This window comes from Ictalurus furcatus, chromosome 3 (genome assembly GCF_023375685.1).
Source record: "Ictalurus furcatus strain D&B chromosome 3, Billie_1.0, whole genome shotgun sequence".
Classification (NCBI taxonomy): domain Eukaryota; kingdom Metazoa; phylum Chordata; class Actinopteri; order Siluriformes; family Ictaluridae; genus Ictalurus; species Ictalurus furcatus.
The window spans coordinates 9,450,897-9,466,664 of NC_071257.1; the positions used below are offsets into that span (position 1 = coordinate 9,450,897).

Here is a 15,768-nt window from a genome sequence, read left to right on the forward strand (position 1 = left end):
TCTGGGCCAGGAAGTTGGTGTAGTCCTCACCAAATTGCATAAACAGGCAAATAACCTCAGTTGATTTGCTGGTGTGCTTAGGATTATTGTCCTGTTGCAAGACCCAATTTCAACCCAGTTTAAGCTTCTGAACAGATGGCCTCACATTTTCATCGTTGTCTTAATGACGTCGTTGTCTTAATGAAAGTTTCTGAGGTCCTGTGGCTGCAAAACAAGCCCAAACCATGCTTGACAGTTAGTATGAGGTGTTTGTGTTTGTATTTGTTTTTTGCCAGATATGCTGCTGTGCATGATGACTAAACATTACCACCTTGATCTCATCAGTCCAAAGGATATTGTTTCAGAACTTTTGTGGTTTGTTCAGATGCAATTTTGCAAACATAAGTTGTGCTGCCATATTCTTTTTGGAGAGAAGGGGTAGTTCTTTCTAGGAAAGCCATATTTGTCTTTTTCTGATTGTGCAGTCATGAACATGAACATTTAATGTGCTTACAGAGGGCTTTTTTTTTTTTTTTATCTCTGACCAATAAGCAATAAATGGTTTGTCCTTGGACTGAATTTGTGAAAGATGGAAGGGCGTACTTAATGTAATTTACTTTTACATTAAGTACGTAAGGGCGTACTTAATTTACTTTTTGGGAAAAAATGACTACATATTAAAATCTGTTTTGTTGTTGTTGATGTCACCTGAGGTTATTTGTTTTTTATTAAAGTTGGTGAGGACCACACAATTGTTATTTATGATAATTATGTTTGAACATGAGTCTGAATGTCATTGGTTAATTCTGAGCAGTCATGTCCCACCTGAACACTTAAGTTTTTTCTTACCTAAAATTATTATTTTTTTTACTTGAATTTTGTTAATTGTCATATTAAAGGTAAAATATGGCATTATGCATCTGGTTTAAGTCTTTACATCACAAAAACCTGCAATACAGTACACCCAGGTTTTACACAGTCATGTCAATAAATATTTGGAGATCGCCAAATATACTTATTTCCACTGTATTCCATTGTATATTGGAGTTGAAATTAAATGATGGTTATTAAAATTGCACTTTCAGACTTTTACTGGGTTTCTTCCCTTGTGATGGCCTTTACTGCAGCTGCCTTCAGTTCCTGATCAGGTGGCAAAGCAGGTTGTCCACTAATCACAGGGTTGGCAGTTCGATTCCTGGCCCACATGCTGAAGTGTCCTTGCTCAAGACACTCCCCAAGTTGCTCTCGATGGCAGGCAAGCACTTTGCATGGCAGCTCTCCTGTGGTTGGTGTGTGTGTGTGTGTGTGAATGGGTGACTGAGAAACATGGGTCATAGTCCATCTGCATTGTGAACCGCCATCCAATGCATCTGGCTTTTAAGCATCTGGCTGAATCTGAGCAGATAGCATAGCCCTATATAAGTCATAATTCATCCTTTTGTCAGCAGTCACAGCATCAGTAAATACAAAGGAATCAGTTCGACTGGCAGCCACACATGTCCATGCTGTGAGATGCGATGGTACACTTTGGATCATGAACAGGACCAGTTTCTCCATACTATTCTCTTATCATCATTTTGTTTTGTCCGACCATAGGATGATGTTCCAAAACTGTGTTTTTTGTTTGTTTTTAAAAAATAAGATGTTTGGAAAAAACTTGAGGCTTATTAGTGGTTTACATCTTGTGGTAAAGTCTATGTACTTACTCTGGTCTTCTCTTGATTAGTTACTTTGAAACAGATACACCAACCTCCTGGAGGTAATCTAGCCAATTCCTGTGAATGTTTTTTTCCCCACCAGGGAAAGAATGGTGTTCCAGGCATTTTGGTGTTCCTGAGATTTCCTGAAAAACCAGTGCATTCTTTCTTTTTAAGAATGTACCGAATAGTTGATCTGGCCACACCTAATGTTTTTGCTAGACATTTAATTTGAACTCCAATATGTTGTTGTAGACAGCTAAAATAACAATAACTTTGTCAATGTCCAAATATTTATGTACCTGCTGTATATAATAACAATAATAATAACAACAATAACAAATGAAACATATTATTTAAATAATAATAATAAAATAAAGAAAGAAAAAAACAATAACAAATATAGCCGCAAACAGCAATTCCGGGGCCAAGACTGACCGAGGCTAAGTGAGGAGATAAGCAAGTGTTGTTTTAGAATGATCATGATTTTATGACAAACTGGTCAGATATAATAAGTAAAAATATGCTTGTTTTCAAAACATTTAAACATGGCGGACAGGAAGTTTGCTCAATCATTACATTGTTGGCATCATTGTTCTCAGCACGAACTATGGACTCTATCAAGACCAGTATCATGACAGTAGGCAAAAGGAATCAACAGCTATTAGCATTTAAAAAATAACATTATAATTTTCAAAATGGCCGACAGGAAAATGTGATATCGTTCGACTCAGTATCTAACATTTGATCTAAAGAGACAATTTTCGTGATTTTCAGCTATAGTGTTCGAGTTCTAAGCCAAAAAAAAATCAGTTTTTGCTATGTCCTGACTAGTATGGGACGGCAGGTAAACTCAGGGCCTAATGTTGATGACAGTTGGTGGAGCTAGAGGGTTTCAGTCAGAGACTGCAAGTTTGCTGTATTAACAGTTCAGACTGTCCTCTATCTGTGTGCCAAATTTCATAACTTTCCTGCAAGCGGTTCTATGGGCTACCATAGAACTATAATAATAATAATAATAATAATAATAATAATAATAATAAAATATATTATTCTCTAGTTTAGGCCCAGACTTTTAAACCTTTGGCCTTTGTTCAAAACCCGCATGAGGTGACCTCCCTGTTACAGTATCATAGTAGTCCATATAATGATAATGAGTCTTTATTGATTACGTATACATTACAGCACAGTAAAATTCTTTTCTCCATATAGTCCATATAAAATTCATAATGCAAAACATCTAAAAACTCAGATTTCTTTACAAATGGAAAACGAGCAAAACAACATGCCAAGACATACAGTCCCTTCTAAAAGTATTGGAATGGCAAGGCAAATTCCTTTGTTTTTGCTGTACACTGAAAACGTTTGGGTTTGATGAATAGAAGATGACAGCAGAATTTCAGCTTTCATTTTTTTGATCTTTGTATCTAGAGGTGATAAACAACTAATAGTGCTGTGAAAAAGTATTTTCCCCATCCTGATTTCTTCTGTTTCTGTGTATGTAATACTAAATTGTTTCAGAAATTAAAACATCTAAGATAAAACAAAGGCAACCTGGTAAACAAAATACAGTTTTTAAATTATAATATTATTTATTGAAGCAAAAAAGTTATCCAATACCAATTGGGTCTGTGTGAACTGTATTTGCTCCTGTAGTTACTAATTCCCCAAATCTATGAAACTGCATTAATGGGGTTCAGCTGAAATAAGCAACCAGGCCTGATTACTGCCAGCCCTGTTCAATCAAATAAACAGTTAAATAGAACTTTTTCAACAGCAAAAAGTTGATTAAAAGGTCTTACCTAGTAACATACTATGTCAAAGTTGAAAGAAATTCCAGAAATGATGAGGAAGATGATGATTGAAATACATCAGTCTGGGAAGGGTTACAAAGCTATTTCAAAGGCTCTGGGACTCTAGAAATCCACAGTGAGAGCCATTATTTCCAAACAGAAACAACTATGCACAGTAGTGAACCATCCCAGAAGTAGCCGACCTTCCAAAATTCCTCCAAGAGCACAGCAACGACTCATCCAGGAAGTCACAAATGAGCTATGGACAACATCAAAGGAACTACAGGCCTCTCTTGCATAAATAAAGGTCACTGTCCATGACTTCAATATCAAAAAGACACGAGGCAAAAATGGCATCCATGAAAGAGTGACAAGGCGAAAACCACTGCTAACCTAGAAGAACATTAAAGCTTGTCTGAATTCTGTGGACTGATGAGTCGAAAGTGAAACTGTTTGGAAGACAGGGGTCCCGTTACATCTGGCGTAAACCAAACACCAACTTCCACAAAAAGAACATCCTACCTACGGTCAAGAATCATGGTGGAAGTGTGATGGTGTGGGGATGCTTTGCTGTTTCAGGGCCTTGGCAACTTGTAATAATTGAGGGAAACATGAATTGAATGTCCGGTCTTCAGTCCATAATTTGAAACTCAAGCACAACTGGATCATGCAGCAAGACAATGATCCAAAGCATAGGAGTAAGTCCACCTCTGAGTGACTTAAAATTAACTGTTTGGAGTGACCTAGTCAAACTCCTGACTGAGTCAAAGTCCTGAAGAAAGCAAGCCAATTCAAAGTTAAGAAAATTAGGAAAATCTGTCAGCACAAGCATTGGGAACAGCCAATACAACAATTTGGAATGTCCTGAAAAACAAAGAAACTACTGGTGTACTAAGAGCCAGACGTGGAACAAAAAAAAGAAAGGGATAAAGGTTAAAGGTATCACAATCCACTATTTGAAGAAGACTTCGAGAGCAGAAATAAAGAGGCCATACCCTAAGATGCTAATCACTCAGCAGCAGTAAGAATCAGAAGGCCAGAATTCACAAAGAATACAGATATGACCCACAACAGTTCTCGAACCAAGATTAACCTCTTGATTAATGTGTGGAGAAAGAAAGGATCTCATGATCCAAAACATACAAGCTCACTGGTCAAGCACAGTGGAGGAAGTGTCATGGCTTGAGTCAGCAAGGCTGCTTCTGGAACAGGCAAACTATTCTTTATTAATGATGTAAATGCATCCAATCTAATTGGGAGGAACATTATGCAGTATGACAATGACCCACAACACACCACCAACACAACAAAGGACTTCATCAGGGGAAAAATTCGGAAGGTTTTAGACTGGTCAAATCAATCATCAGACCTTAAGCCAACTGAGCATGCATTTCACCTGAAAACAAACAACACCTGAAAGAAGGTCTGGTACAAGCCTGGAAAAGCATCAAAAAAAGAACAATGCTACAGTTTGGTGATGTCACTGGGTTGCCAGCTTGATGTAGTTGATGCAAACAAGGGATATACAACCAACCATTAAATGTTACTTATTTTCATTTCCTTTAAGACTATCTGTTCCTATACTTTCCTCCCCTAAAAATTTGGTGGTCTGACACCAAAGGTGCCTTGTTCTCAGTTGTTTAACACATTCAGATGTAAATATCAAGAAATGAAAGCTGAAATTCTGATCCATCATCTCATATTCATATTAAGTTCTTAAACCCAAACGTCAACATTGTACAGCAAAAAACAAAGGAATTGGCCTTGCCGTTCCACTACTTTTGGAGTAGACTGTAATACACCTTTTATTAAGACAGTAGTCATCGATAGTGTTTACCTCTATCCTCCATGAATTTGTAAAGCTGTTGGAGGAAATTCTCCCTCTCCTCTGGAAAGGGCTCCACCTCCTCCTGGACAGTGGAAAATAATTGATTTTAAAGTTAATTTAAAAAGTGAGTGACTTGGGAGAAAAAGTAGAACAGACTTTTTGAATCAATGTATGTCCCACCTGAGATAAGAGTTTTCAGAAGGGCAAAACTACCAGGATACACAGAGAGCCATTACCTGCCTGGTATTGTGTGGTATTTCACAATTTTCTTCAGTCAGATTTGATTTTGAATAAAAGACACAACATTAATGCTATGTCATAGCTAAGGCTATTGTAAATTTTATAAGCATGTCTTCATTACTCTACAGGAAATCTAACGGTTCTATGAACTGGGGATGCACACCAGAGAGGCACACTTTCTAGGGCACAGATACAGTGGATTCTACAAACCCTTATTAAAATGGGAGGTTCTTGTGATGTAAATAGATAAATAAAACCAAGATAAATCATGTCAGATTTTTTCCCCATCTTTTACTGTGATATAGCAACCAACATAATTCAAGTGAAAAACAAACAGAAACATTTTATAGGAAAAAAAAAAGGAAAAGAAAAAAAACTTTCAATAACCTAGTTACACAAGTGTGCACACACTTTTACAACAAGGCATGTGATTCAGCTCAGAATTCAAACATATGAACAGTCATACATGTGTTATCAATAAAGTCATGCTGATTTACACCAAATAAAAATAATCTCTTTCTGTAGTATGTTCTTGACATCTTCCTTTAGTTCTGACTGCTGAAGCCATGGTCTGCAAAAAAGCTTACAAAGCATGTATGGGATCTCATGGTCAAAATCACCCTTCCCATCACCCCAAACTATGGTCACATCAGACCATAATACATTTTGCCATAAAGTAGAATATTTTCGGCAAAATTATGAGATATCTTTAATGTAAAAATAAGACGGTTTATCACCAAAAGAACACCATCTAAAGAAAAGCAGCCCTAAACCAAGATGCTGCCACCATCATGCTGCATTATGGGTATGTTCTTTTGTTGATGTGCTTTTGTTGCACCAAACAACCTTTGGGAATATGCAATTATTATACTTTTTGGAATGGGTCTCATCAGACCATAAAACATTTTGCCACATTGGTTGGGGTGATAATGTTGAGCCTGGATGTTTTTTTTTGTGTGAGAGGGCTCCTGTCTAGCTACCCTACCCCATAGCTCAGACATGTGAAGAATACAAGAGATTGCTGTCACATGCAGAGAGTAATCAGTTCTTGTCAGATATTCCTGCAGCTCCTTTAATGTTGCCATAGGTCTATTGGCAGCCTCCCTTGTAATTTTTTGTCTTGTCCTTTTGTTAATGGAGGGATCGATATCTTTAAACAAGCGAGATACTGTATATGCTTTGTAAATTCTTTGTGGGCCGTGGCTTCAGCAGTCAGATAAAAACAAGGAGATGTCAAGCAAATCCTACAGAAACAGCTGGTCTTTATTTGGGTTTAATCAAAATATTTTAATTGCTGACAGCTGTATGATAATTACATTTGAACAAGAGATTGAATAGGATTGGTTCATTCGGAACACAGCCACCTCCCCAATTATAAAAGTGTGTGTACACTTATGCAACCAGGTTATTGTAAGTTTTTTATTTTTCCATTTTTTCCCTAAAATATATGATTGTTTTCACTTAACTTTTATACACTGTAATTTCACAGTGTGTTAGAAAAAGTTCTGTCATGATTCATCTTGGTTTAATTTTACATCACAAAAACCTGCCATTTTGATAGCGGTGTGTAGAATTTTGCTGTTCACCCGTACTGAAGGTAATGATGACATAAAAAATTTATAAAATAAACATTACATATAATAATTCAAATTTGCCACTCCACAATAGTAGCAGCTATTATCTTGTTCTAATAAAAATCTAATAGATCTAAAAAATCTAAAAATATATACATATGCCAAAAGTATTGATACACCTAGGGAATTGTTTAAGTAAATATATGTAAAATCTCACAGCTGAAAAATGTATATATTTTTTATTTGCTCTCAGTCTCCATGGAACTGTTACCATATACCATTTCCGTGGGGTAAAACATGAGGTTGTACACATGTAAAATTTGTCTTAAATTACCAAAGGGAACAAACAAGGTCATTTCAACACAAAAGGAATTTATTGACCTGCACAAATAAAGGTAATGGATATAGAAATACATGAGAAGTTAAAAATACCATTAAGCACAATCAGGGCCACAACACAATGAGGTGGAAATAAAAAAAATAAAAAAATTGGACTCATGAACACTGTTCCCACACACAATAATAAGGATGCTGAAAAGAAAAGAGCACAAATGTCCCGTTTTAAAATGAAAGGGTTTAGTAGATTCTTGTGGTTGCCAAGTTTCAAAATCAACTGTTAAATGCTGCCTTCATAATAAAAATCCCCACCTGAGAGTATCTCACACAAATATTGAAACTGAACTTCATCAAACATAATTAGAACTGCAACTGGCATTGTGTTTTGTGGTCAGATGATCAAACTTTTTGATTATGCACACCATCAACATGTTTGATAAAAAAAGGGGATTGCATAAAAGCAAAAGCACCTGATAGCCAAAACCTGGTTGCTTCTGCCAGGAGGTTCAGACTTCTGTTTTTAAGGAAATAATAAAAAAAACTTACAGTATCTCACAAAAGTGAGTACACCCCTCACATTTTTGTAAATATTTGATTATATCTTTTCATGTGACAACACTGAAGAAATGACACTTTGCTACAATGTAGTGAGTGTACAGCTTGTATAACAGTGTAAATTTGCTGTGCCCTCAAAATAACTCAACAAACAGCCATTAATGTCTAAACCGCTGGCAACAAAAGTGAGTGCACCCCTAAGTGAAAATGTCCAAATTTTGACCAAAGTGTCAATATTTCGCGTGGCCACCATTATTTTCCACCATTGCCTTAACCCTCTTGGGCATGGAGTTCACCAGAGCTTCACAGGAGTGCCACTGGAGTCCTCTTCCACTCCTCCATGTTGACATCATGGAGCTGGTGGATGTTAGGGACCTTGTGCTCCTCCACCTTCCGTTTGAGGACGCCCCACAGATGCTCAATAGGATTTAGGTCTGGAGACATGCTTGGCCAGTCCATCACCTTCACCCTCAGCTTCTTTAGCAAGGCAGTAGTCGTCTTGAGGGGGTGTTTGGGGTTGTTATCATGCTGGAATACTGCCCTGCGGCCCAGTCTCCGAAGGGAGGGGATCATGCTCTGCTTCAGTATGTCACAGTACATGTTGGCATTCATGGTTCCCTCGATGAACTGTAGCTCCCCAGTGCTGGCAGCACTCATGCAGCCCCAGACCATGACACTCCCACCACCATGCTTGACTGTAGGCAAAACACACTTGTCTTTGTACTCCTCACATGGTTGCCGCCACACACGCTTGATACCATCTGAACCAAATAAGTTATTCTTGGTTTCATCAGACCACAGGACATGGTTCCAGTAATCCATGTCCTTAGTCTGCTTGTCTTCGGCAAACTGTTTGCGGGCTTTCTTGTGCAACATCTTTAGAAGAGGCTTCCTTCTGGGGTAACAGCCATGCAGACCAATTTGATGCAGTGTTCGGCGTATGGTCTGAGCACTGACAGGCTGACCCCCCCCCAACCTCTGCAGCAATGCTGGCAGCACTCATACGTCTATTTCCTAAACCTCTGGATATGACACTGAGCACATGCACTCAACTTCTTTGGCTGACCATGGCGAGGCCTGTTCTGAGTGGAACCTGTCCTGTTAAACCACTGTATGGTCTTGGCCACAGTGCTGCAGCTCATTGTCAGGGTCTTGCCAATCTTCTTATAGCCTAGGCAATCTTCATGTAGAGCAACAATTCTTTTTTTCAGATCCTCAGAGAGTTCTTTGCCATGAGGTGCCATGTTGAACTTCCAGTGACCAGTATGAGGGAGTGTGAGAGCGATGACACCAAATTTAACACACCTGCTCCCCATTCACACCTGGGACCTTGTAACACTAACCAGTCACATGACACCGGGGAGAGAAAATGGCTAATTCGGCCCAATTTGGACATTTTCACTTAGGGGTGTACTCACTTTTGTTGCCAGAGGTTTAGACATTAATGACTGTGTGTTGAGCTATTTTGAGGAGACAGCAAATTTACACTGTTACACAAGCTGTACACTCACTACTTTACATTGTAGCAAAGTGTCATTTCTTCAGTGTTGTCACATGAAAAGATATAATCAAATATTCACAAAAATGTGAGGGGTGTACTCACTTTTGTGAGATACTGCATATATGTAAACTGTGATTATAATATAGATGTACAAATCTTAGAGAAGTAAACCATTTAAAAATGATATGCGTTTAAATGTCAGAATGTGTGGTCTTGGGATCTTGGGATTTAGCACGAATGAATTAACTTTACTTAAAGAATGAATGTGTGTATATGCACAGTGATCAGCCATACCATTAAAACCACAATAAAAACAAAATTTGCACTCTAAAATTTCACTGCACGACCTTTAGCTTTGATTACAGTGCATATTCATCATGGCATTGTTTCAACAACCTTGCAACCTGGCAAAATTTATTTCCATCCAGAGTTGCATTCATTTTTGGATGAGATCTTGTATTGAGGACAGGAGAGTTGAACCACTCCATAATGTTTTCTTCAGCACATCCCAAAGACTTTCAATGGGGTTAAGGTCAGGACACTGTGGTGGCCAATTCATGTGTGAAAATGATTCCTCATGCTCCCTTAACCACTCTTTCACAATTTGAGCCCAATGAATCTTGGTATTGTCACCCTGGAACATGTCTGTGCCATCAGGGAAGAAAAAAATCTATTGCTGGGATAACCTGGTCATTCAGTACATTTCAGGTGACTTCAGCTGACTTCATTTTATTGCCACTATTCATTTCATAATGTTGCTGAGCCTAGACCTGACCAACTGAAGGAACCCCAGATCATAACACTTCCTCCAGAGCCTTGTACAGTAGGCACTATGCATGATCGGTGCATTGCTTCATGTGCTTCCCTTCTTACCCTGATGCACTCATCGCTTTGGAATAGGGTAAATCTGGACTCATCAGACCACATATCCTTTTCCCATTGCTCCACAGTCCAAGCTTTATGCTCCCAAGCAAATTAAAGTTGTTTTTATCTGATTAGCCTCACACTGATTAGACCACACTGCTGTTTAATCCCAATCCTGTTCGATCTCTTCCAATTGTGCTTGTGGATATGGTCTTACTTTCACTATTAAACATTGCCATAAGTACTACTGTCAATGTTTTACAATGTGCCTTCACCAAGCGTTTTAAGCGTTATCTTCGATCGCGATCATTCAGGATTTTAAACATTTTCTGACAACATTTCTTGCTCAAATTTGACGGTTCACCGTTTTTTCCAGGTTTTAATAATAGATTGGACAGTTTTGTTTGCTTGATACAGGAAAATAATTTGCCCCTTCTGAAACACAGTAACATCTTTTCCACGACCATGGGATACATCTTCTGATATGGTTGTTTAAGAAATGAGAAGCTACACATCAGCATCAGTTAGGGTTAAAATAATTGTTGCCAACTGAAACACACACACACACACACACACACATACATACACACACACACACACACACACACACATATATATATATATATATATATATATATATATATATATATATAAAATATAAATAACAGACACACAAAAGTCCGGTCATCTCATTGAGGTGTTTATTTTGCATTCTATCATTTTGGACTATGCATAGTACATGTGATTGTGGCGGCGGGGGCGTGGTCAAGTGTAAGCTGTGGACGGAGAGGAGGTGGGTCGAACCTGTGTTGGATTAGCCCAAGTTTACTGTTTGTGCTTTCAGTGCCTCCCGTAATGAGAGAGTGAGAGAGAGCTGGATCAGCACACAGACGTGCTGAAAAGCTTAAGTAAAAATAGAGAGAATAAAAAGACCTTTTGCCTTGTCCTCAGACTGCCTCCCACATCCTCATTCCCAACCCAACCCAGAAGTGTTACAGTGATATAATAATAACACAACACAAAAATGTCAAATGAAAGATAAAAAGTTTATTTATTACATTTCTTTTCCACACTATTAATAATAAAATAACAAATGGCAGTCATGGAATTAGAGTCTAATAAAACAAACATTCAAAACAAAAACAAGGCACAGCAAAACGTTAAACTGCAGTTTGGCACATATATTTTACACATTTATAGTTTCAAAAGAAATATAATAATGAAAATCTTAGGCCTATAATTTCCCATGCTACGTTGTTTCTCATTATTTTTATGACAGTTTTCTGCAATTGTTCATGGCAAAGAAGCGCTCTGCTGCCAAAGTAAAATCAAATGTGTCCAGTCTAGCCTGGTGACCTTCTTCTCCTGACGGCGGCTACGCAAGGCTCTTTTAATGTGAGCCAATCAGAGTACACTTTACAGGAGAAGCATGTGAAAAAGAAATTGCTTTATTTAGGTGTACAGTTGGAAACATACTTTTTCGGACATTTAGGATTTCTAACAGTCAAAACCAATATTTACCGGCTACCAGAAACTCTGAGATATATCTCCATCCATCCATCCCTCCATTTTCTTCCACTTACCCGGGTCAGGGTTGCAGGGGTAACAGTCTAAGCAGAGATGCCCAGATCTCCCTCTCCCTAGCCACCTCCTCCACTGGCTTCCCAGGCTTCCCAGGCCAGGCGAGAGATATAATCTCTCCATCTAGTCCTTGGTCTGTCCCGGGGTCTTCTCCCCATTGGACATGGACAAAACACCTCCACAGGGAGGCATCCATGTGGCATCCTAGCCAGATGCCTGAACCACCTCAACTGGCTCCTTTCAATGCAGAGGAGCAGCGACTCTACTTTGAACTTCCCTCCGAATGTCTGAGCTCCTTACTGGACCTCAAAGACTGAGCCCAGCCACCCTGCAAAGGAAGCTCATTTCCGCCGCTTATATCGGCGACCTCATCCTTTCAGGTCACTACCCAAAGCTCGTGATCATACGTGAGGGTTGGGACGTAGATTGGCCGGTAAATCTGTGTTTCGGCTCAGCTCTCTTCACCACAACATATCTCCACATAACTGCTGACCCTGCACCAATCCATCTATTAATTTCCTGCTCCACTCTACCCTCACTTGTGAACAAGACCCGAGATATTTAAACACCTCTGCTTGAGGCAGTATTTCATTTCTGACCTGAAAGTAACAACCCACCCATTTCCAGCTGAGAACCATGGCCTCAGACTTGGAAGTGCTCACCCTCATCCCGGCTGCTTCACACTGAGCTACAAACTGCCCCAGAGCATGCTGGAGGTCACTGCTCAATGACACCAACATGACCACATCATGACCACATCGACCACTAAGCACCTGCAGCAGGATCCTGAGAGGGACACGGTCATATGCCTTCTCTAAGTCCACAAAACACATGTAGACTGGTTGGGCAAACTCCCATGAACCCTCCATGATCCTTTTGAGTGTAAAGAGGTGGTCCATGGTTCCATGGCCAGGACAGGATCCGCATTGCTCCTCCTGAGTCCAAAATCCGACTAATGTCTGGCCCCTCCTCTCCAGTACCTTGGCGTAGACTTTCCCCAGGCATGTTGAGGACTGTAATCCCCCTAAAGTTGGAACACACCCTCCAGTCCCCCTTTTTAAAAATAGGGGCCACCACCCCAGTCTACCAATCCAGAGGTACTGTTCCCAACCTCCACGTAATGTTGAAAAGACGTGTCAGCCAAGACATCCCAACAACATCAAGACACACATATATACCACTTGCCTAATATTGTGTAGGTCCCCCTTGTGCCACCAAAACAGCTCTGACCCATCAAGGCACGGACTCCACAAAACCTCTGAAGGTGAAGCTGCAATGTACTGTGTGTTCTGAGACCATTCTATCAAAGCTAGTCTTAACTTTTTCAGCAATTTGTGCTACAGAATTCGTACCCCATGAACATCAATGAGCCTTGGGCACCCATTTAAAGTAGCGGAGCTATGGTCATGCTACTGAAAAATGTAGTTAAGTTAGTAACGTCTCTACTTTTACAGGTGTATCTCAAAAAATTTGAATATTGTGGAAAAGTTCATTTTTTTCAGTAATTTAATTTAAAAAGTGGAAATTTCATATATTCTAGATTCACTACACATAAAGTGAAATATTTCAAGCCTTTTTTTGTTTTAATCTTGATGATTATGGCTTACAGCTCATGGAAATCAAAAATCCAGTATCTCAAAATATTAGTTTACTTTAATTACTAATTAATTTAATTACTTTAAAAATAGTGTAGCTTTTCCAGTAACAAGTTACTTTTTCAAACCAATAGCGATATGTAGTGCAACCAATTGTTAAATTTTTTGTCCAATAATATAAATCGATAAGTAGCATAGATTATAAATTCATAATTATTCTGAATTATTCTTAAATTGTGTTTAATTTACACAGTCATTCATAAGCTGAATTACAATCATGACACACTAAAAATGTTGCCCATTTAAGTAGTTTCAATGTAGTTAGCTACTTTTTGTTAGTAACTTGTAGTGTAGCTAACTACTTTTTTAAAAGGGTAGATTGACTGTAGCGTAACTACTTCAAACTATGAGTAGCTTGAAAAACTACAGTTTCAAAGTAGCTTCCCCTGGAAAGCTGCCATTGTAAGATAATCAATGTTATTCAAATCACCGGTCAATGGTTTTAATGTTATGGCTGATCGGTGTGTGTGTATGTGTGTGTATATGTATATATATATATATATATATATATATATATATATATATATATATATATATATATATATATATATATATATATACACACAGACACACACACACACACACACACACACACACTAAGATAAGTATTTGCTACATCCTGATTTCTTCTGGTTTTTGTGTACATCTCATACTAACTTGTTTCAGAACTTAAACCAAAATATAAGATCAAACAAAGGCAACCTGAGTAAACACAAAATACAGTTTTTATGGCCAAGATGACAGGGAAAGCTATGGCATTTATCACACTTGTCCTCTACGTCCGGATATATTACAGAAAGTCTCGACTTGGACAGATGGACTCTGTGTAAAACTTTGAACTGGATAAGTCCAAGACAAGCACAAGAAGTGGTAGACTGTACCCTCCCTATAGCATGTTCCCAACACTCCTCACTTATCTGTACTCCTAACTCCATTTCCCACGCATTCCTAATTTTGGTGCTCGCCTCACTACCTAGTGCCAGAATAAAATCATAAATCGTAGAAATCATTCCTCTCTGATGTGGATTGTTTGAAAACAAGCTTTCCCAAGCCTGTTCAGGAGGCGCAGAGGGGAAATCAGGAAAACATCTAGAAACGAAATTCCGAATTTGAATATAACGAAAGAAATACGTCACACGGAGGTCATAAGTAGATGACAGATTGGCAAAGCTATCAAAGACACCATTGGCATATAGATTTCTAACTTGTTTAATGCCCTTGTCATACCACACTGAAAATGTGGAGTCCAAACACGATGGAGGAAATAGATGGTTGTTGTCTAAAGGACCCAAAGAGGATGCACCTACAAATTTAAAGCGCCGTCTAAATTGATACCAAGTCTTAAGTGTGTTGAGGACAACTTGATTATCAATATATAGGGAGAGTTTTGTAGGTAGAGAGGAATAAAGTAAAGCAGGTAAAGAGGATTCCCTACAAGAAGATAGTTCCAATTTACACCAAGAAGATCCAGGAGATTTAACCCAGTAACAAAGTTTATGGATGTGCACAGCCCAGTAATAGAATTGAAAATTGGGTAATGCAAGTCCTCCACTAAATCTACATCTCTGCAATAAAGATTTACGAACCCTTGGTGGCTTCCCACCCCAAATAAAAGTACTAATTATCTTATCCAATGAATCGAAGAATGATTTTGGCAGAAAAAGAGGAACTTGCTGGAACAAGAAAAGAAACTTCGGTAATATATTCATTTTGACGACATTGCTCCTGCCAATTAGAGAAAGGGGGAGGTTACCCCAACTCTGAATGTTGGATTTAACCTTTGAGACAAGGGGAGTGAAATTAGCTGATAAAAGATTAGATAAAGAACGTGTCACGTTGATACCTAGGTATTTAAACCCTGACTGACTAAATCGAAAAGGTAGATTTGACTGTTGAACAGAAAATGCTGCAGTATTGACGGGAAAACAGTCGCTTTTGTCCAAATTTAATTTATAACCAGATACAACACAGAAGGTCTCCACAACACCCAAGACAGCAAGCATAGAGGCAATAGGATTGGTTACATACAATAACAAATCATCAGCATATAGCGACAATTTGTATTCTACACCGCGTCGAACTATTCCTTTAAACAAGGGAGAAGATCTTAATGCGATGTTTTTCTTCTGCCCTGATCTCCATGGTTTTTGGTCTGGTTTTTTTTT

General features: G+C 38.6%; 1 protein-coding gene across 4 annotated transcripts in view; it reads right to left on the reverse strand.

Moving 5' to 3' along the window:
• The window catches only part of arid4b (AT-rich interaction domain 4B), a 165,957-nt gene that overhangs the window by 67,823 nt on the left and 82,366 nt on the right, over positions 1 to 15,768 (reverse strand). For all 4 annotated transcript variants that reach the window (XM_053620694.1, XM_053620693.1, XM_053620692.1 and 1 more), the window contains one exon: positions 5,307 to 5,379. In XM_053620694.1, the coding sequence (XP_053476669.1) occupies positions 5,307 to 5,379 (73 nt within the window). The remainder of the gene's footprint in view (positions 1 to 5,306; positions 5,380 to 15,768) is intronic.